The 20,761-nt window shown below is 33.5% G+C and overlaps 2 protein-coding genes and 1 long non-coding RNA gene across 3 annotated transcripts; 1 reads left to right on the top strand and 2 right to left on the bottom strand.

Annotated features, from left to right (window-relative positions):
- Nucleotides 1–4,142: 4,142 nt before the first annotated feature.
- Nucleotides 4,143–5,395, bottom strand: LOC140972695 (putative RING-H2 finger protein ATL21A). Its single transcript, XM_073435059.1, has 2 exons — nucleotides 4,705–5,395; nucleotides 4,143–4,582 (listed from the first exon to the last, which is right to left on the bottom strand). The coding sequence occupies exons 1-2, from the start codon at nucleotides 5,393–5,395 to the stop codon at nucleotides 4,143–4,145; spliced, it is 1,131 nt and encodes a 376-aa protein (XP_073291160.1).
- Nucleotides 4,306–6,684, top strand: LOC140972697 (uncharacterized). The gene is made up of 2 exons (XR_012174525.1): nucleotides 4,306–4,444; nucleotides 4,731–6,684. It is a non-coding gene; the product is annotated as an uncharacterized lncRNA (long non-coding RNA).
- Nucleotides 6,685–7,800: 1,116 nt separating this feature from the next.
- Nucleotides 7,801–17,421, bottom strand: LOC140972694 (histone-lysine N-methyltransferase ATX3-like). Its single transcript, XM_073435058.1, has 23 exons — nucleotides 15,879–17,421; nucleotides 15,500–15,555; nucleotides 15,225–15,423; nucleotides 14,700–14,828; nucleotides 14,539–14,607; nucleotides 14,374–14,442; nucleotides 14,175–14,266; nucleotides 13,976–14,068; nucleotides 12,605–12,740; nucleotides 11,856–11,928; nucleotides 11,627–11,726; nucleotides 11,181–11,305; nucleotides 10,931–11,076; nucleotides 10,606–10,710; nucleotides 10,335–10,399; nucleotides 9,929–10,148; nucleotides 9,705–9,791; nucleotides 9,531–9,587; nucleotides 9,058–9,147; nucleotides 8,901–8,987; nucleotides 8,487–8,561; nucleotides 8,179–8,279; nucleotides 7,801–8,067 (listed from the first exon to the last, which is right to left on the bottom strand). The coding sequence occupies exons 1-23, from the start codon at nucleotides 16,677–16,679 to the stop codon at nucleotides 7,977–7,979; spliced, it is 3,066 nt and encodes a 1,021-aa protein (XP_073291159.1). The 5' UTR covers nucleotides 16,680–17,421; the 3' UTR covers nucleotides 7,801–7,976.
- Nucleotides 17,422–20,761: the final 3,340 nt, after the last annotated feature.

The following is a 20,761-nucleotide window of genomic DNA, read 5'->3' as shown; positions in this document are numbered from 1 at the left end:
TTCATTTATTTAATTTAATTAATTTAAATTAGCAAACAAATTAATAGANGACTTTTCAATTTTCTGATATAAAGATTGATATTGAAAATAAAAATAACTTTATTTCATTATTTTAGTTGAATCAACGACAAATATTACAAACACATTAATATGATATTTTATTTTATTTTTAATTTCATAAATTGTGATATGTAATTAATGTCTTAATACACATATCAAACTTACACTTTTCTACAAGTGTCATTGAAAACATGTCAGAAAATGTCATTTTTATGGTACTTTTCCAATGAAAATAGGAATTGAGACCATGTAGATTTTATATGCTCTTTTGCAAATTTTTCTTATATTTTATTAGTCGTATAATTTGATTAGTTTGATTTATTTCAATTAGACATAGAAATTAATCATAAATTATGTCATTCTTTATAGTACTTTTCCAATGAAAATGGACATTGAGACCATGTAGATTCTATATGTTCTTTTGCAATTTTTTTTATATTTTATTTGTCGTATAATTTGATTAGTTTGATTTATTTCAATTAGACATAGAAATTAATGATAAATTATGTCATTCTTTATAGTACTTTTCCAATGAAAATGGACATTGAGACCATGTAGATTCTATATGTTCTTTTGCAAATTTTTTTATATTTTATTTGTCGTATAATTTGATTAGTTTGATTTATTTCAACTAGACAGAGAAATTAATGATTAATTATGTCATTTTTATAGTACTTTTCCAATAAAAATGGACATTGAGACCATGTAGATTCTATATACTCTTTTGTAAATTTTTCTTATATTTTATTTGCCGTATAATTTGATTAGTTTGATTTATTTCAACTAGACAGAGAAATTAATGATAAATTAAAAAGAACAAAAATTAATTTCTACTTTTGTTTTAAATTTATTAGATAATCCTTATAATTTTTTAATATAATTGTTTTAATAATATAAATTATAGTGATAATTTATTTTCATTCATTATAAATTAATTTTTTAACTTTGAATTACTTATTAGTTTTTTATATATTTGTTTTACTACATATATTTATTTGATTGATATTATTTAAAAAATTTATTTACCATGAAATATTAATCATCAATATTAATTTACAAATGATTCATTCTGATATAAAATTAACTATCTATAATATGTATTCTAAAAAACAGAGAAAGTTAAACAAAATCCGCAAGGGGTTAAAAGTTAGCAAATCTATATATCTATAAATATATGAGTTTGATTTGTGAATTTTCTTAGTTACACTTTTAGACCCCATTACTTAATTAATGTTTCATTTATTTATTTAGGTGAATATTTAATTTTCTGATTTAAAGATTGATATGGAAAATGAGAATAACTTTATTTCATTATTTTAGTTGAATTGACGAANAAATTGATTTTAAAATATGAACTAAGAAGCATCGTATATTTTGTAGATATTGAAATATGTTAAAGATTATTTGTAAGAATATTTTTTTAACGTAAAATTATTCTGTGATTGCAATTTTGCAATACTTTTCTCAAATTACTTTTTTAATGAATTATTTTTTAATTGTGGTTTTACTACTTGTACATCTCATTGCGGGGTAGAAAACCTTGTACCATATATGGGTGTAACTCGCTTTAATTTTTAAAATATAACTAATAAAATTTGTGAGTTCTTCAACTATATTTTTCAATTTTTTCATAATATTATAAACACGTTATATTATTTTTTATAAATTTTATATATTTAATTTAAGTTATTTTTACTAATTAATGTCTATAAATTTGTGAAACTCTTGATATTTTTATATAGCTGATAAGAAAAAAACTTCTAATAAAATGTTTAATATTTCAGATATAACTATAAAATAATTTTTTTAGGAACTTAAGAATTTTTTTATGTATTTAAATTAAATTTTTTAATTAATATCAATGAATTTATGAAGCTCTTGATATTTTTATGTAGATGATAAGAAATGCTAAATTTTTGACAAATTTCAATAAATTGATTTAAGTAATAATTAAATAAATAGTTACTCAACAATTTAGTGATTTCACTTATGATTCATTATGTATTATGATAATATTTTAGATAAAAAAATGTTTTTAAAATTAAAGTTTCTATTATTATATATTTTGTTATCAATTTTCAATTGCGTTCTAAACATAATACAAAATATGATTATATTAACATTATTCTATTACGAAATCATCATATATAATATATTATTTGTTATACTGTTTGTTCTTTTCAACCTATTAATTAATTTCTAATTGTATATGATGAAATTACATACATAAAAAACAATTTTTTCTCTTTTCTACATATTAATTAATTTAGCATTATATATGATGAGTTTATATATATATAAGCTATTTTTCACATTTCAAAATAACAAAATTGTTATTTAATATTACTCACTTAATAAATTAACTAAGTTATGTTTACCAATTCATTGTGCATTATTATTATGATTGCAATTTAATGAAGCATAGGTGAGGACATATAGTGGTCACCCTAACAATTAATATTTGTGTTTAAATTATTATTAGTAATTAAAACTACTTTGTGTTCGATGAAATTATTTGATTAGTGAGAATAAATTTGATTTAGAAAAATGATTTCTAGAATGTAAAATAACAACTATATCATATTTGTTAGGTGCAATAATTGTTTATGTAAGGTATAACAATCGAAATGTGACGTTTGAATTGTTTTACGATTTTAAAAGATTTTAGTTAATGTTGCATCGTTACCCTGGTTATAACCTTTGGTAAAGCGGCAAATGCATGATCCTACAATTGGTATATATAAGAGTCAAAGTCATGAGATCAATTCTCATATATTGCAATTAGTGTAATTATTGATATTGTTGGAGTGCAATAATTGTCCTTGTTGGATACATCGATCGAATCATGATGATTGAGCTACTATACAGTTTAAAATATTTGAGTTGATGTGTAATATCTATTCTAAAAAAGGAAAAAGTTAAACAAAATTCGCAAGGAGTTAAAAGTTAGCAAAAACACAATTGATATTTAACTTAATAACAAGTTTAGGGGTTTTATTTTAACATCATTATGATAATTTAGTTAATTAAGATAATTTTATTTGACAGTCACTATATGCACTCCATTTAAATACATTGTGATTTTGATTTTAGAAAAATTTACTATTCTCTTAATTTTATTTTTATTGTTTTCCATTGTGAATGATATTTGGATGAAAATTATCTTTGTTAATTTGAGAGAGCTGTCATTATGTTATAATCATGCAAATTGAAAATTGTTATATAAATAAGTGAATATATTTGATTTATCATTATGATGTATTTTTATTTATTGTGTTTTGATATATTTAGTTCAATAAATACTCATAAACAAGATGTTATTTAAACGATTTTAAAAATTATTTAAATCTTGTTAGTATATATTTCATTATTAATCACCCACGTGCATCGCACGTGATCATTCCTAGTAAAATAAAAATTACAAAGTTGTTTGGCTAAGCTTTTTTAAAACAACTTATAAGTTCTTACATATTATAAATTGTTTTAGGAACTTATAAGTTGTAAGATCTTATTTTAAAATACACAAATACTTTTGTAAGATGTCTTACGAGTCAATTTCGTGAGACGAATCTCTTATTTTGATCACTCATAAAAAACTATTACTTTTTATTTTAAATATGAACATGATTAATGCGTCTCACATATAAAAATATATGAGAACGTCTCACAAAAGACTTACTTTTAAAAATAAGTTGTTAAAGTATTTTGATGACCTTATTGTAAACAACTTAGATATGTTAATGTGTTTGATGTTATAAGAATTTTTTATTGTCAAAATTATCAAAAAATATATAATATTAAGAGTTAATTTAAGTAATTATATATATGTGTGTGTGTGTGTGTGAAAATAGTTATTAATTTACTCAATAAAACTTTAACAATTTTGTTTTTCATGATATAATCTTTTTATAAAAAGATTGGATATCCAATTTTTTTGAAATCAGTTTAGAAACTGTTAAACAATTTATTTTGACAATTTATAAGTTGTCTGCAATTTTTTTTATCAAATAAATTATGAGAGCTCAGAGTATGAAGTAGGATAGAAGAAGAAATGATTTCAAAATTTAAAAAATATCAGACTGTTATCCTTCAACATCAGAAAGAGTTGTTCTACAAACAGGACATGTGATATTTTTTCTTAACCACAATTCAATGCAGTCGGCATGGAACCGATGCTCACATTTGGCTATGCTTCTCACGATATCTTGGGACTTGTATCCTTCCAGGCATATTGGGCAGATATAAGAAGAAGAATCTGGCTCCGAATTTGTTTTGCTTTCATTAATAATTACCAATGATGTACAAGTATTGATTTTGGAGTCATCCAACCCTTCTTGATGTGGTGGTGCTGTAGTGGCTGTGGCAGTCTCTGGCTGGATATCGGGTACATTTATCTCATCTCTGCTGCCTCTACGTTTGAACATGAACAGTAAACAGATTGTGAATACTAAGCCCATAAGCACTGCCGATGGCATGAAAATTGGTGATCCAACATATGCTCCCAAAAAATTGTTGGAATCGTCTGTAAATTAACCAAGTTTAGTATAAGAAAACTTTCAATTAGTATTACCTTAATTTTGATCAGGATGCTGTTGAAAATAGTGATGACCGAGATTTCAAGAAAAACTAGAAATTGAGTTTTACCTGTATTCTGTTGTGTATCTTCACAGGATTTGCAAACAGCTTGATTCCAAGTCAAATAAAGATCATCACCACCTCCATGAAGATCAAACTGTCCCAACCCTAAAACAGGGAGTTGCCAACTGCCAAAGACCTCGCATTTATATCCTGAAAGTAGATCAGATGAGGGGAAAGAAGTAGCCACAGTGATACTAGTGGAGTTGCTAAGACAACTGATGAGGACCGTATCCAATGGTGTGACATTATTTGGACTTGAAGGACAAGTATAAAAGGTGTAGTTTTCATAGGCAATGACCTTGAAAGGTGAAGATGATAGGTTCAATTTATTCATCAGACGTTTCATAAGGCAACCTTCAGGATCATAGAGCTCTATGTATGAATCCAAATAGTCAATATACCGTACGTAGAAATCTCCACCATAAGGAAGAGTTACAACGGGTGTTCCATAATTTAGATTGGCATTGCAAAAAAGATTGGTATAAGTACAATTATTTTGGGGCAGTTTATCTGGTAGTTTGAAAGGGTAATCTAGAGAGAAACCTCCACAGAATGTTGTTGGACAAACATTTTGTTTTTGACCATGGACAACAGATAAGATCGAGAAAAAATAGAACAGTGTGTCAAGAATTCCCATGTAAGATTTACGGATTGGAAACAGGTAGAGGAATTGTGGTCCTGTGAAGATTAAGTACATAAAAGCCCGTAAGAAAATTGGGTATATTTACTTACTCCTCGTTCAAATCATCAGAAACAAGAAAATACATAGGAAATTTGTCTGGATAAGAGTCTCAACAGCATAAAGACAAGTGATTGAGACAATTCCACGATATGTACAAGAACTAAACTGTTTCTTGAAGTCTGAGATGGGTAGTAGCGCAATTTCATTGATATTAGCTTTATGCTGGCAATCTTAATGCAAGAATAATACAGCAAAAAATGCTTCTCGATGCAAGAATGAATAAAAAATGCAGTTAGTGTTGGATTGATGCAACTTTTGCTACATAAATCTAGAGATACACGAGAAGTGGTTTTTTTTTTTTTTTTTTTTTTTTTTATCATTCTCGTAAATAAGAATGATCATAAGATTTATTTCGCTGTTAGCAAGTCTCTTTCACTTGTAATGCTTATAAACTGTAGTTTATTTATAATTTATGATTGCTAAAAAAATAGTGAATTTGAGTTAGTATATGAACGAAATCAACAATCTTGAGGTAGGGCTATACTTAAAATGTGAATAGAACTTTTCAATTTTTACAATAATTGTAATTATCATGAGATTTTACATAGTTACCGTTCCCTTTATTCCATACAACAATTTGCCATGACATGCACTTCAAAAAACAAGTTACGTCCGTTAACCATGTAAATTCACATTGGAAATTGCTTGCTTTGACTTTGTTTAATCCTAGTTACTGATGCAGTGACTGCAGTCGCCTGAGCTGGTAGCTTATGTTGTGAATCAATCTGCTATCTACGAATCCGAGTTTGTCTACAAAAGCTGAGTTGTATTCGCAAGCTTATGTTATGTTTGAGAATTAGTTCTCACCAGCTCCCAATCGAACCTCTTTGGTGAAATGCACACAGCAAGAAAAGCAGATTAATGGCCCAAGTATGATTGGAAGAGACCACAGCATTATGATGGCTGTTTCAACGATACCTCCGGACACCAGACCTGCAAAAATCATAATCTACATTGGAGCTAGATTTTAATTGGAAAAAAAATCTGCTTGAAGAACGGAGAAACTAAAAGAACGTGCACACACACCTGTCGGATTTGGACAAGAAAATGGAAGCCATCTCAGGATCAAGTCTGTCTGGTTTCCAACAAAACCATAGGAATCAAACCCTGAAACTGGTATGAAAGATGTCGTAATCTCATTGCACCTGTACAACTCTTTCATTAATTGGCTTGGAATAACACTAGTAGCTACTGTAGAGGTGGAGGTATTGCTCAGACAATCAATGACAGTCAAATTAGCTATTTCCACCAGCTCCTTAGGACAGCTATAGAACGTGTAATTTTGATAATATAAGACCTCTAAAGGGTGAGAAAAAGAGAGACTGAAATTCATAAACCGCCTTGGGAGACAGTTTTCGGGATCATAGAGTTTGATGATCAAGGAATCATAGTCTATGCTACGTACGTAAAAATCTCCAGAATATGATCATTACATGTTAGATAAGTGTAGCTACAATTTTGAGGTTGGTTATCAAACTTATCACGTAATTTAAACGGGTACCGAATCGGGAGAGTGCTGTTGCTGCCACAGTAAGACGTTGGACACTGTTTCTTGGTGTGGGCAGATGAAAAGAACACGAAGAAGAAGAAGGGAACTTGGAGAATTTTCATTTGGGACTTAATAAATAATTGAAATTTTAGGTGGTAATGGCATTATAATTTCGTTGCTAAGGCAGGGCAACCATGAAAGTGAGAAAGATTGGTAGATTTATCCGATTTCTACAAAGTTAGTTGATAATGACGGATTACTTACTTTGGCTATAATTTTTTCAATCAATATTTGTGAGATGTCAACAAGAATAATACGTACAAATTGTATGTAATCACCTTTTTTTTCAATATATAATATTTTATGGAGTTAAAATCATTTATTTATGTTAGTTAAAATAATATTACATATTGGGTTATTTTGGTCATTGTAATGCATAAATATTTTATAAATAACTACGAATTAGAATAATAATTGTTGTAGTAAGAGTATATTGGTTATTTAAAAATTTTGACAGCTCGGTGATCCTAATCTTTAATTATTTTAATAATTATTATTAGGTAAAATAATTATTGTGGTAATTGTATTTTGGATATTTAAAATATTTAACAGATGATGATACTTTATTATAGATGAAAAAGGACATCCAAAATATTAATCTCCACTCTTTCTTTCTTTTTGAATATTTAATCTCCATTTTTTTAAGAATGAAAAAGTGAACTATAGCGTACAGCCTCACTGTCACACACCAACTCTATTTTGGGCTTAAATTCGGTTAAAAACCCGATTCGCATAAGACCTAACTGGAGCCAAACATCCGAATGAAATCTAGCAAAACCAAATTAGTTACCCAGAAAATGCAGGAATCAACTGAAAGAACGAAAAAAAATCAATAAATATAAGAAAAATTTTCTGTACCAGCTCGACACAAAGTTATAAAAAAATTTCAAGGTAAAATTATAGAAACCATGGTTTATGTATGGTTGTCATAAATCTTGTATAGGCATGGCCGCCATTCGTTGGCTTTTCCATTAGCTATGTATAAAATCAATTCAAAAATTTCCTGCAGTTAGATGCATTGCACAGGCAAGGGACTTTAACCTCATCGCGCTCATCTGGATCAAACAAGTAATCGTACCTGTTTAGACAATAAGGTGCAGTGATAAGTCGTTAATGATTGACAAAAAAACAACATTTTTGAACTTGGGAAGTAATCGGCATGGTTAAACAACAAAGATAGTAGTCATACGTTAACTCGTTGCCGACTGATACATTGCTCTTTGCTATAAGAACTATCCGGCTTTCTTCCTCACCCATACTCATAATTCTAGCGTAACAGTTGGGCTTGCACTGTACAACATATGCATGAGTATAAGGAACGGTGTGTATGGGAATAATGTGTTACACAAGAAAGGAGGAATCAAGACGGCGAAAAAAATATAGTATCAATTTTCATTTGCGTCACTGCAACAAAGCAAGATGATCGATACTTTACTAGCCAAGAGAACATTAGCACAATATCTACAGTGCCAAATAGAACAAAAAAGAAGAGCATACCGAATGATTAATCAAGCGGGCTATGTTTCCCTTGTTAGTTGCGTCAATTACAACTTCGTCACTGATTTTAAAAAGCTGCATAACGAATGGAATCAGGTGATTAAGACACTAAAAGACTGAGACTAATTGAATCAAATTTATTTACAGTCGAGATATCAGATGAAAAACTAGCAAAACCAGCAGAGGAGAGGAAGGACAATTTAGTTACCAAAGAGAAACTAGTTAAAAAATCTAAAGAACTGGTCAGAGTACTGAAAAAGAATTCAAGAACCTCAAAATTTATCATTCACGAGCACATAAAAGGCAAAAATGAAGTTACATCAGAAGTGGTCCAAAATAGTTATCAAGTATTCATGCGGACTCCAACCGAACATGAGCAAGATCATTAGCACATCTGAAAAAATATACACTTACATAGCAATCTTTGTCCTCCAATCGATAACGTGCCTCTCTTAGGTCAGTAATGCTACGCCTCACCTGCTCACCACGGTATTCAATAACCTGGAAAGGAACTGTGATTGAAGATTGTGCCATTTAAAGAATAATAACAGGCGAGCCTTTAAAATAGTACCATTTCTCCTTCTTGAATGTTCTGCCTTGCAAAAAGGCCCCATCCATGTATTCTAGATTTACCAAAACAAACCCGATGGTTTTCTGTTTTCTGAAAACATCATTCAGGTAATTTATTACAATATATATGAGAGAGAGAGAGTGTGTGTGTGTGTACACGTTTGGGGATAAGGGCCGGAGATGGAATTTGGAAGTCTGCTGGTTTGGGAGGAAGGGAGACAGACATTAAGAGGAAGGAGGCTGTCTTGGGAGGATTTGGAGAAGGACAAGGGCCAGATCAATCCAACCTCTCTAACTTTGGAGTTAGAGAAGAGGCTGACTTAAACATTTTTCTCAATGTTTTGTTTGTTCATCCAAGGAATAAAATGAAATGAAAAGAAAAAAAAGTATAAACCAAGTCTCCCTCTCCCCTTACAAAAAAGAAAATTGAAACCCCAAAAGCCTTATATATGAACCATGCAGAAATGAATTTACCTTCAAGTGCTTCAGCCGTTCTCTAAATGTTGAAAAAACCTTTGCATCCACAGGATCCTAAAGAAAGGGAAAAAATGACCCAATTGGTTTGCACATTCTTGATAAGACATGGTCATAAGACACAGGAAAATTGTATGTCATCAGAACAGAATATCCATAGAGGGAATTAATTACTTTGTGTGAGTTTAAATCTTCTATATCATCTAGAGAATGATGACTTGGCCCCTTCAATCGGTGGAATACCGACTCTTGTCCAGTCCTCTACTCAGAGAGAATAAAAATGGTGAAATAAGAAAAATAAAAATAAATAACCATAAGCAAAGGTGTTAATACACAATTTTTTATGCTGAATCTACACATCAAATAATTGTGATAGAGAAGACACGTAATCGCATTACCTTTATGTTAGATCTTGCATACACCCGGCACCTTGCTGCTGACATCGCTTCAAATTCATTGGTATCAGCCAGAGATGAATCAGAACACTCAGGAGGCCTCAACGAGATAAGCCTTGAACCTCTCAAACATTGCTCTTGATACTGGCTTTGAAGCAAGCTTTTGTTAGAGAAAACCACATTTGGAGTCTGAATTACCAGAACATTCTCGGTACTAGGTGCCCTGAGACCACAACTAAACAATTAACACACCAGGAACATAGAAAGTCCAAAATCTCACATAATCACCAACAGATATACATCAAAACATGTATTTGGACAGATCAATGCATTCTATACTCGTCTTCTCTCTTACACATTCCCAGTGTGTATAAACAGGAATTATAACAAAGTTGCACATAGTCTATACCTATGTACAGCACAATATGATATCCATTTGGTTATCTGCCTCCCATTCTTCTCAAAACAATGTAACTGAAATTTAGAATCATTTGTGAGTTAATTAGTAAGGAAAAATGGAAAATACTGAAAACAAAAGCATATGTCCCAATGGAAGTGAGCAGAACCCAAACTTATTACTAAGAAACTAAAAGGCAATTTTAATCCAATCCATTTCCTGGTGAAAAGGATTTTTTTATTTGGGTAAATAAACAGAGAAAAGAAACAGGGAGTCGACTCACTTCCATGCAATATCCTGCACGAGAAGCACATGCAGCATGAAAATAGGTGGAACATTTGCAACACTGCGTGCAAGAACCATGAATCTGCTTGCAAATAATGCATGCCTGCAAATTTAAATTTAGAAAAAACACAGATCATTTTAGATGAAAAATTTTCAGATGAAGACAAAATGAGAATGACACCTTATCCAGATGCAGAACAAAATTTATTTCAACCTCAAGGCATTAGAAAACTCTATGAATGCATTATCTCAAAAGTTAATCATACGAACAGTAAAACCATGGTTAACCACAGATTTGTCAGTTCTCTAAAAAAATCCATCACCTTTGTGAATGAATTTGGTGGGATTCTAAGAAGTCCAACCGCAGGCTCCATTTTCTCAGCATTCGAGAATGCAATTTCAGGACGGAACCATGCACATATAACATGAACCCATAAAGGATCGATATCAGTTGGTTTCAAAGCACCCCCTGCAGTTGCAACATTCAATCATAAAGATTTTGAGAAGGAAAAAACCTTTTGATTACACATAAGTTTAATAAAGAAAAATATTAAATGCAACGAAATGACATGCCTTTTACAGGACACAAGCAACATTCTCTTCCAATTTCTGCAGTTTCACATGCTCGGCAAACCCACGAAGCAAAATCCTGAGTATTTCTCGCTCCATAGCATTCCTGATGTACAGCTATTTGACATCTAAACCATGAAAAGATTTCTAAGATTAACATGAGGTGACATCTAAACCAAATTTCATTTCCATTGAGCATAGGGATGTCAAAACAGGCGAGCCACTATATAAAATAGGTGGGTTGGGTTGACAATTTCCCAACCAACCCAACCCAACCCAACTCGTCAAATTACACATAAAATTGGCTCAGTCCGCCCTACCACCTAAAATGGTGGGTTGGATTGATAATTTCCCATCCACAAAAAAGTTGGGCCGACCCGCTAGCCCGTTTTGACACATCTAATTGGGTGTCTTTGAAACCAACAAATTAAGATTGTGTATATCAAGACCTGTTGCATATAATCATTTTGTTGTAGTCCCAATCTTCAACCCATCTACAAATTGCACATCGCTCTGTAGTCCACTTCGCATGAACAGGGTTGTAGATTTCTGTCGAAGGAAAACTAGTAAGAACTTGTATTTTTTAACAAGTTTATATTTATATTTAAAATCCAAATGCATGATGAAGGATGAAGAAAAATGTGAAAGCAAATATAGCAGAGAGAAAATGATAATTACCTTTCAAAAATGCAAACAGCTGCTGCTTTTCTAACCGCATAGAGTTCAAGCCGTGTGCATTGTGCTCAACCATCTGCAGCATGATAGTAGATAAACTGAAGAAAATACATTTTAAATAATAGAAAGTGGTCTAGGCAAGGTAACCGAAGTAAACGACTAAAGCAGTATAGAAGGTTAGATACATATTTTATTTTTTGGTTGAGCCAAATTTAATTATTCTTTTAAGCATTCACTAATGACTAATTGTGCTTACTATCTTGACATTCCTGTCGTAACCTGGCCCAAGGATAGGTGGGAGCATATTTAAAAATTAGAAAATGTTAGAAAGGATGTTGCATCAAATATGTTAATGTTTTCAAGAGATGTTCCATTTCATGATATGTTCAAAAAATGCTATATTCGCCATAAAGAAGATAGATATTACCATCATCTGCTTTTCAGTTCATTGACAACGAGAAAAATCATAAGCATAATTTGTTAATGTTGCGCTTATATTGATTGATGGATTTGATTTGGAGGATGGAATAAATTTCAAATGACACCAAATGGATCCATCATCTCAAATTCATCCATTCAAACACAACGTAAAAGAAAATGATCTCCTCGGGATTCAAAATCAGACTGCTGCATGTTTCTGTGTCTAACGTATATATAGTGGTCAATGAAGTTCATCCATTTAGAGCAAAAGTGGAGACAAAATGAACAATCACATTATAAACATGTGATCATAGGAGTGATCAGGAACAAACCCATTTTTCTAGTGTAAGATTAGAACCCTTCACTTTAACACTGTGTTTCCATTTTTTTGCTCTACAACCTGTATGTCGTTCCCACTCACTGAGCCCACATTTTTTTGTACCACATGAGCCACAAATGCATTGAACCCTGAGGAGATAACAGATTAAAATAAATAAAAAATTCCCTTTAAATCTGAATCATAAAATAATTAAACCAGTGCAGGCAGAAAACCAGTAAACTTATCATCATCCCAACTAAAACAAGTGAAGTGAAGTGAAGTGAAGTGAAACTCTCTCTCATCCACGTCGCGTTGTAATCTATTTTTTTTCATTAAACAACAGTTTAAAAGCAACAAAACAACTGGTACCACCACAATATATATTCCATCAGTATTGAGATATAAGAGAAATATTATGATATTTTGGCAGCAATAATACATGTTTGACACAAACTACATATATGATTATCATCACAAAATTAGAATAGAAAAATTATTTTGCACAAATCTCATATTCAAGAAATGAAGCAATCCAGCTCAAGTAACAAATTATTTTGTACAGATGCTATCTTGGCAGAGCAATATCACTCATCACACTTAAGCATAAACCTTTTTCATTTTCATTGAAATTTGGTCAAAACCTTTTACACCAAATACTATCATGACATATAAATTTGTGCTTAAGTATTTTGACAAGACAAATAAATCATCAGATGATACCTTGAAATTTTTATCCTCTCTAGACAAACAAGACCAAGTCTAACAATCCAAATGAGATGTCAAAAAATGTTTATTTGGGTACAACTGCAGTTTATATAATTGAATTACTCAAAGCGAAACATCTTGTGAAAGCAGATATGGGTAGTACAAAGGAGTCTATAACAACTTGCACTCATGACCCGGAATTAATATTTTTACATTTTCTTTTGTGGTGGGTTTTAAGCCACTGAAACCTTGATATAACAAGCAACCAAATCACATAACAATTTCTTTCAGGTTGGGGAAAAAAAAAACTAATTTTTAGTAGCTGTGCTGATAATTAGCTCCAAGAAATTACCAGGACACGTAGTTTACCTATCACAAGGATAATATACATGAATGTAACTGAGATCACACGAGTCTTTCTTAATTATGATAAAGAATATGACGGAACGAACATGTTTAACTTTTTCATGCATTATAAGCAGTATAAATTTATAAAGGTCAGTTTTAATGTGAAGGCTTAACATGAATATTTGTGCATTAAGATCGTGAGAAGTATAAAGAAGCAGTAGTACTTTATTTAAAATGCAAAAGGGATGGTCAGAAAAGGAGTAAACACCTTACAGACAGAACAAAAATTGAAACAATAACCAAAATTTCTTTCATCAAATTTAAAACCTACAAATGAAGTTTTGGATAATAAATCCCTCCGACACCATTGCAGACAACTGCTAGCTTGTCAGGTGGCATCTTACGTGCAACCTTGTCAGCAGACCTGGTCGCAAAATATCAGCACAGGTGTGAAAAAATAATTTTATCAGGAGAAAAAAGATAACCTTTGAAGCAACAAACTAAAAAATGACGGCCCCTGAGATGGTTACCTGACACATAATTGCCACTTATCCAAACCTAACTTTTTAGAGGAGGGCTTAGCTTTGCATTCAGGGCAAAAGTAATCAGTAGTTTCCAGATCCTACAGGCCACGATATGTTTGTCAACTGTCATAAATCAAAACCTGGTACAGGAAAATGCTACAATACAAGCCTAAGTACATCTTAATATAATAGATCATGGTAAAACCTTCAATAGTTTATTAGAGATGCATGCACACTCGGCATGGACCCAAACATCACAGCTGTCACAACACACCTAATTCAACAATGTGAGGAAAAAGGGATTAAGTCACTCAATTAATTGATTAGCAGGAAGAAACACGCAATCCATAAAAAATGCAAAAAATCTCACCCAACCGCCACCATCAGAATGATGCCAAATTTTCTTGCAAATACCACAGAATTGCTTTGATTTTCTCAACTACACGACAATTTGTCAGAATAAACTAACATGCATAAAATAACAGAAGATATATGGTTACATCAATCGTAAAAAGAAGAATATCGGTTCACCTTAATGCAGTGTTCACACAAGAAATGAGCTTTTGTTGTCGTGTTCTTTATTTTCTTAACCATTCTGCATGGAAAGGTCAGCCCGCAGCTGTCACAAGTTTGGGTGTCTTTCCTTTTATCAAATGTATCCTGCTAATGAAACACAGTGAAATTGACCACCATTTGGAAAGACATATTATGAGATTGAGACATCAAGAGAGCTGCAAGGCAGCAGGGAATATCACAGGACAAGACAAGTTAATAAGAGTTAAATAAAATACATATATGTCTGCTTGAGATATAGTAAGTTCAATAATGACCAACTTAACCTCTGAGAAGCCCAAAAGAATTTGTATATGAATTGATGGAGCAACTTAACATGAGTAACCCTTAAAAGGGGTATCTGCCATGACTATGACAATGGTATGAAATTGAAAATCTTGAAAACAGATTTATACCACAAAGTCTAAGATCCAGACCATCTTCAAGAAAGATTATATATGATACTTCCATATGACAAGACCCCAAGACAAAGTAGAAACATGCCTGCTGAATAGTACAGCCTTCTGACTCCTGATTGGAACCAGTGGCCTCTTCAGCTTCGGCTTCATCTGCCACGGGTAAAGCTTCCTGCCCAGACCCAACATCCGATTGTGCATAGCCATTTTCTGCTAGAATTGCCTCCTCTATAGCCGATTGAAAATCATGAGGCTTGCTACCATACAACTTAGTCTGTCCTTGAAATCTAAACAAACAAGTAGATTAAAAGGCCGACTTCCCTTGATTAGCATTCATGACAACGCAAGTGAGCTAATATTTACCTGTCCAAATACTCATGAAATGGAAAGACCATTCCAGCTTTTATCCATGCATAATCCTGCAAAATAAAGGTAAAGATACCGTATATTACCCAAAGAAAGAGAAACAGTTTCCTCATGCTAGTCCGTATCAAAGAATTACAACACTCACAATCTTCATGACACACATATTTTGTCTAGAAATGCACTAATACGAGTGGCATGATTGTTAACCCTTCATTGACCAAGAACTGCAATATTTCCCGTGAAAAGCCAAAGAGGATAATTGCTCATAACATTTCTCCTATTAAATACTTAAATCTAAAACTATGCAGGCCTAATCAGATTCCCAAAAAAATATAAGAAAATGTATGAAACGAAATAATATTAAACAGAGATTTACCCTTAGTCCAGTCCTCGAGTATCCATAGAACATAACACAAAGAGTGTCAGGAACACAAGCCCTCAGCACACCTTCAGGAGCTTGCCAGAGGGGATCAATTACAGTTGCCGGCCAAGCAGGAAATTTCTTCCCACATTTAGCCCAAACTATATCTCCTATGACAAAATCACCAGGTTCATAAAAATCAGCCTCCTTTTTAACCTTTTTCTCCTTCACTGATTTCCTAGCACTCAAATATTCATTCAGCGCTCCACCATTTTCCACTGCCGGAGAAACGCAAAGAGTCCCTTCAGTTACAGATGTAACTGAACTTCGTGAAATAGAATTAGGTTCTAGAATCACGTTCTGCAATTTGAGAATTGAACGATTTTCAATTCGTCTTTTTTTTACTAAATAAACGTCATCATAAAACTCTCCACGCTTTAATTTTTTATTGCAATTATTGTCGTCATTATGCTCGCTTCTGTCAGCCAAACCGTTATCCAGATCATCACGACAATCTGATTTTTCTTTCTTCCTGGAAATCAAAACCGAGTCATTCAATTTCATTGGGAGCGCCAGCGGACGCCCTCTTGAAGACTTCAACAATGGAGGCTTATTCTTAACAACTTTCTGAGAAACTGAATTTGCTTCTTGACTGTAGAACGAACCTCCACTTGTGGACCAATAATTTGAAAACTCGAAGTTGTAACCTTCAATTTGATTTACAGGAACCGTAAACAATAGACCGGAGGTTTTCTTCATCTTTTCAGAACCCACGTCAGCGGTGCATGATTCTCCGGCATGGCTTCCATCGCCCATTGCTCCCTTCTCCGGCGTGCACTGTTTGAGTTTCGGCCTCCCGATTTTGGTCGGCAGCGTCACAATTATTTTCTTTGTAATCAACCAACTTCGCCCATCGGGGGAAAAAGTCGACGAGCCAAAAAAACCCTAATTCTTTTAACAAAAAGGTAGAACAATTATCCAAATACCCTCCAATCAAATCTCGTTTATCAAAACAACATTTAGCCACGGAAACATCTGAAAGGACCCTATGTTTTCCACTCGAACCCACGAATCCAGATACCAAGTTTTAAAATAATTCTCACTCTAATCTGAAATTGGACACAGGAAATCTCAACGAAATTTTGCAAGAAAATCAAATTCTTTTTGAAATAGTATGAAAATCTCGAAGAAAAAACAAACACGGATTTAAAGAAGCGTAAGGCGGAGAAAGCGATTCGATTAACTTCTGAGAAGAGATGAAAAATTCGCTTTAATTTTCCAGTCTGAATTCAGAACAAAGTGATGCCGCAACGTAGATTGGGTGTGAATTAATGAAAAACAATGGACGTGCAGATGGCAAGAGAATATTTTATAAGTTTCAAATTCAAAGTAAATAATTCACAATTTAATAGAGATTTCAATTTTTGGTAACCTTGGCTCCAATATTTTGCAGGGAACCCGGCGGGCCGAAATTCTTGGAGCCACAGAGAAGATCTGTTACAGGTGGGACAATAAGTGTGTGTCCTATGTTGATTGGCCCGAAACTAGGAATGTTTAAGAAACCAGTCTGATTTTGGGCTTGAGAAAATCAGGCAAGAGAATAAATGGGTTATGATTTATAAAATTTTCTAAAGGTATTGGATTTTTTTACTTCTTTTTTTTTAAACATAAAATATTCATCCATTCATAATAATTAGTAAATGAGTATAAACTCAAAAAATCATCAATATATATTGGTGTTTCCAACGCAACAAAAAGATTCGCGTAAAAACGAGAATGATTAGCTACAGCGCGCATGCTTTTGGAGTTGTGCATCTGCCTTGTGCGCGCGGCTGTGCGTGATCTGGTACAACCGCGTGCGCCCTTCTGCCTTTCTGATGCAACTCTGTCTGCGCGGGTGCGCGCGCAGCTATATCTGCGTGGTGCTTTTCTGTGCGCGCGGCTACGCGTGATATGGTGCGGTCGCACACGCTCTTCTGTTTTTCCTTGCATCAAAGGCTTCATGTACACCTTTTTCTCTTTAAAACAACCCAAAAACGCTTAATTCCATTCGAAACTAACACAATTCATGCTTATTATCTGGGTAATATACGTGCAAAGATATACCTTTATCAATGACACATTTTGATCCCATGCAGGTGCATTGAGCTCTTAGCTTTTCGGATCAACGCCGATCTTTGTGGTGTTATAGGTCCAACACTTTGTCCATTAACAAGGAATGAGTACTTGACTGAGGTTACACACATCTTCATGTATTGAATCCATTTCTGAGTAAAAATGAGTTTCTCAAGAATATTCACGAGATAATCGCAATCGATGCGATCATAAGCTTTTGAGATATCAATTTTAAGGGAACATTTCTTAGTCTTCATTTAGTATGCCTTTTCATGTGATGAATGATTTCAAAAGAAATTTGAACATTATTCATTATTGATCTCCCAGGTACAAAGTAAAGAGAAATAATATGGGGCAATACCTTTTTGAGTCGATTTGCTTGGGCTTTGGAGGCAATTTTGTATGGCATGTTGCAAAGAGATATGAGACGTAGATCCATCATAGATTGTGGGATCTTGCATTTCGGGTTGAGCACTACATTGGTGGCATTAAGATTATAAGGGAAAGCCAAGCCATTTATCCATTATATACAACATGCAACTATGTCTCTACCAATTAAGCTCCAAAACCGTTGATAGAACGTTGGGTAAAAACGTCTGGTCTTGGAGATTTCTTTGGTTTCATATCAAATATAGTTTATTTAAATTCTTGTGATGTAAATGGTTCCTCGTTCTGTTGATTGGTCAGACATGGTCAGAACTCGCTAAGCACTGATTGTGTTATTTTCGGCATAGAATAGATTCTAGATATATTTAAAAACGACTTCACAAATTTATCATTTTCTTCGTGTTAGTTCCCATTGGCAACTTTAAGACGGGTGAGATTATTGACTTGTTTCCTCGCCGTTACGATGTATGAAAGAAATGAGTGTTTTTATCCCCTATTGTTGAAGCTGTGCGTTGGAGCCAAAATGTGAATTTCTCTTTATTGAATCAGAAAGGATCAAATCACATTGGACTACTGTACAAACACTATTTATAGATTTACTATAAATGGAAGAAACGCTAAGTCTACAAACACGATTACTAATATGTTTTATTATACTCAACACTTCCCCCTCAAAGTTGCAACCCAAAATAACTCAGCAACCTTGAGAGTAAAACATACAGAAAGCATTTTAATAGTTGCTACAGGGTTGATGTAAATTACGAACACCAATTTGGAGATCAGATATGTATGTTGAGAACTCCCTAAAGCTTTAGTAAAAATATCACCCAACTGTTCAGTGGTTGGAATATGTGCAGTAGTTATAGTTCCATCTTTAACCCGCTCACGCACCAAATGGCAATCAATTTCAATGTGTTTCGTGCGTTCATGATACATGGGATTAGCTGCAATTTGTATAGCAGCAGTGTTATCACAAAACAGAGTCGTAGGAGCTGTCAACTTGAGACCCATATCTGCCAAGAGGCCAGAAATCCATACTACTTCACAGGTCGTAGAAGCCATCGCACGATACTCGGCCTCTGCAGAGGACCAGCAGACAGTGTTTTGTTTCTTGGTTTTCCAAGACAATAGAGAGTCTCCTAATTTAACACAATATCCTGGNGTGTTATCACAAAACAGAGTCGTAGGAGCTGTCAACTTGAGACCCATATCTGCCAAGAGGCCAGAAATCCATACTACTTCACAGGTCGTAGAAGCCATCGCACGATACTCGGCCTCTGCAGAAGACCTGGAGACAGTGTTTTGTTTCTTGGTTTTCCAAGACAATAGGGAGTCTCCTAATTTAACACAATATCCTGTGAGAGAACGACGAGTCATTGGGCATGAGGCCCAATCCGAGTCACAATAGGCAGAGAGAGAAGAAAACTTGTTCACAGACAACATGATACCCAAACCAGGTGATCCCTTGAGGTATCGAACTACACGAATGGCTGCATCCATGTGCGACTGCTTTGGTGAATGCATAAACTGAGTCAAGTGTTGTACTGCATAACAGATGTCGGGTCGCGTAATTGTTAAATACAACAAACGACCCACTAATCATTTATAAACACTCGCATCTTCCAACAGATCATCTTTAGAGCCACAATGATCAGACTTATGCATGATAACATCTAGTTCATGGGTTGTGAGTTTCTTATTTTGTTCCATTGGCGTGTCAAATGGCCGAGCTCCTGCTACTCCAGTCTCTGCAATGAGTTCCAGCGCATATTTGCGCTGATTCAAGTAAATTCCCTCTTTAGATCTCGCAACTTCAATCCATAAAAAATATCTTAGACTTCCAAGGTCTTTAATCTGCAACTTAGAGTGTAAAAAACTCTGAAGTGTCTGAATGCATTTCGCACTACTCTCCGTGATAACAATATCATCCACGTAAACAACAAGGAGAGTAACACAATCTGGTTCATGCTTAACAAATAATGAGTAATCATGTTGTGATTGACGAAAGCCTGCCTCAAACATAACAGCAGCAAACTTATTGTTCCACTGTCGTGAGGCTTGACGTAAACCGTACAAGGACTTCCTTAACTTGCAGACTTTACGCTCCCCTTTTATCTTATAGCCTTCTGGAAGGCTCATATATATATCCTCATCTAAATCCCCTTGCAAGAAGGCATTAGTGACATCCATTTGCAACAGGGGCCAGCGATTGACCGCTGCAACTTTCAATAGACATCTAATAGTCACAATCTTTGCCGTTGGTGAAAATGTATCATGAAAGTCGATCCCTGGCTGTTGTGTATAACCCTTAGCCACAAGTCTTGCCTTAAATCGATCCACTGTCCCATCAGACTTAAGCTTAATCTTGTAAACCCATCGACATCCAATAGGCTTGA

Source organism: Primulina huaijiensis, chromosome 3 (assembly GCF_012295235.1).
Source record: "Primulina huaijiensis isolate GDHJ02 chromosome 3, ASM1229523v2, whole genome shotgun sequence".
NCBI lineage: Eukaryota > Viridiplantae > Streptophyta > Magnoliopsida > Lamiales > Gesneriaceae > Primulina > Primulina huaijiensis.
Note: the sequence above shows the minus strand (reverse complement) of the source record. Positions and strands in the feature narration are given on the sequence as shown.

Bases quoted from the DNA above. Each gene is read 5' to 3' on its own strand.
- LOC140972695 (XM_073435059.1), bottom strand. From the start codon at position 5,395: ATGTACTTAATCTTCACAGGACCACAATTCCTCTACCTGTTTCCAATC. The intron at 4,583-4,704 runs GTAAAACTCAAT...GTTAATTTACAG, and splicing joins AGATACACAACAGAATACAG to ACGATTCCAACAATTTTTTG.
- LOC140972694 (XM_073435058.1), bottom strand. From the start codon at position 16,679: ATGGGCGATGGAAGCCATGCCGGAGAATCATGCACCGCTGACGTGGGT. The intron at 14,829-15,224 runs GCATGTTTCTAC...TTTCATTAGCAG, and splicing joins AAGGCTGTACTATTCAGCAG to GATACATTTGATAAAAGGAA. The intron at 8,562-8,900 runs GTAAGTGTATAT...TTCGTTATGCAG, and splicing joins TGGAGGACAAAGATTGCTAT to CTTTTTAAAATCAGTGACGA.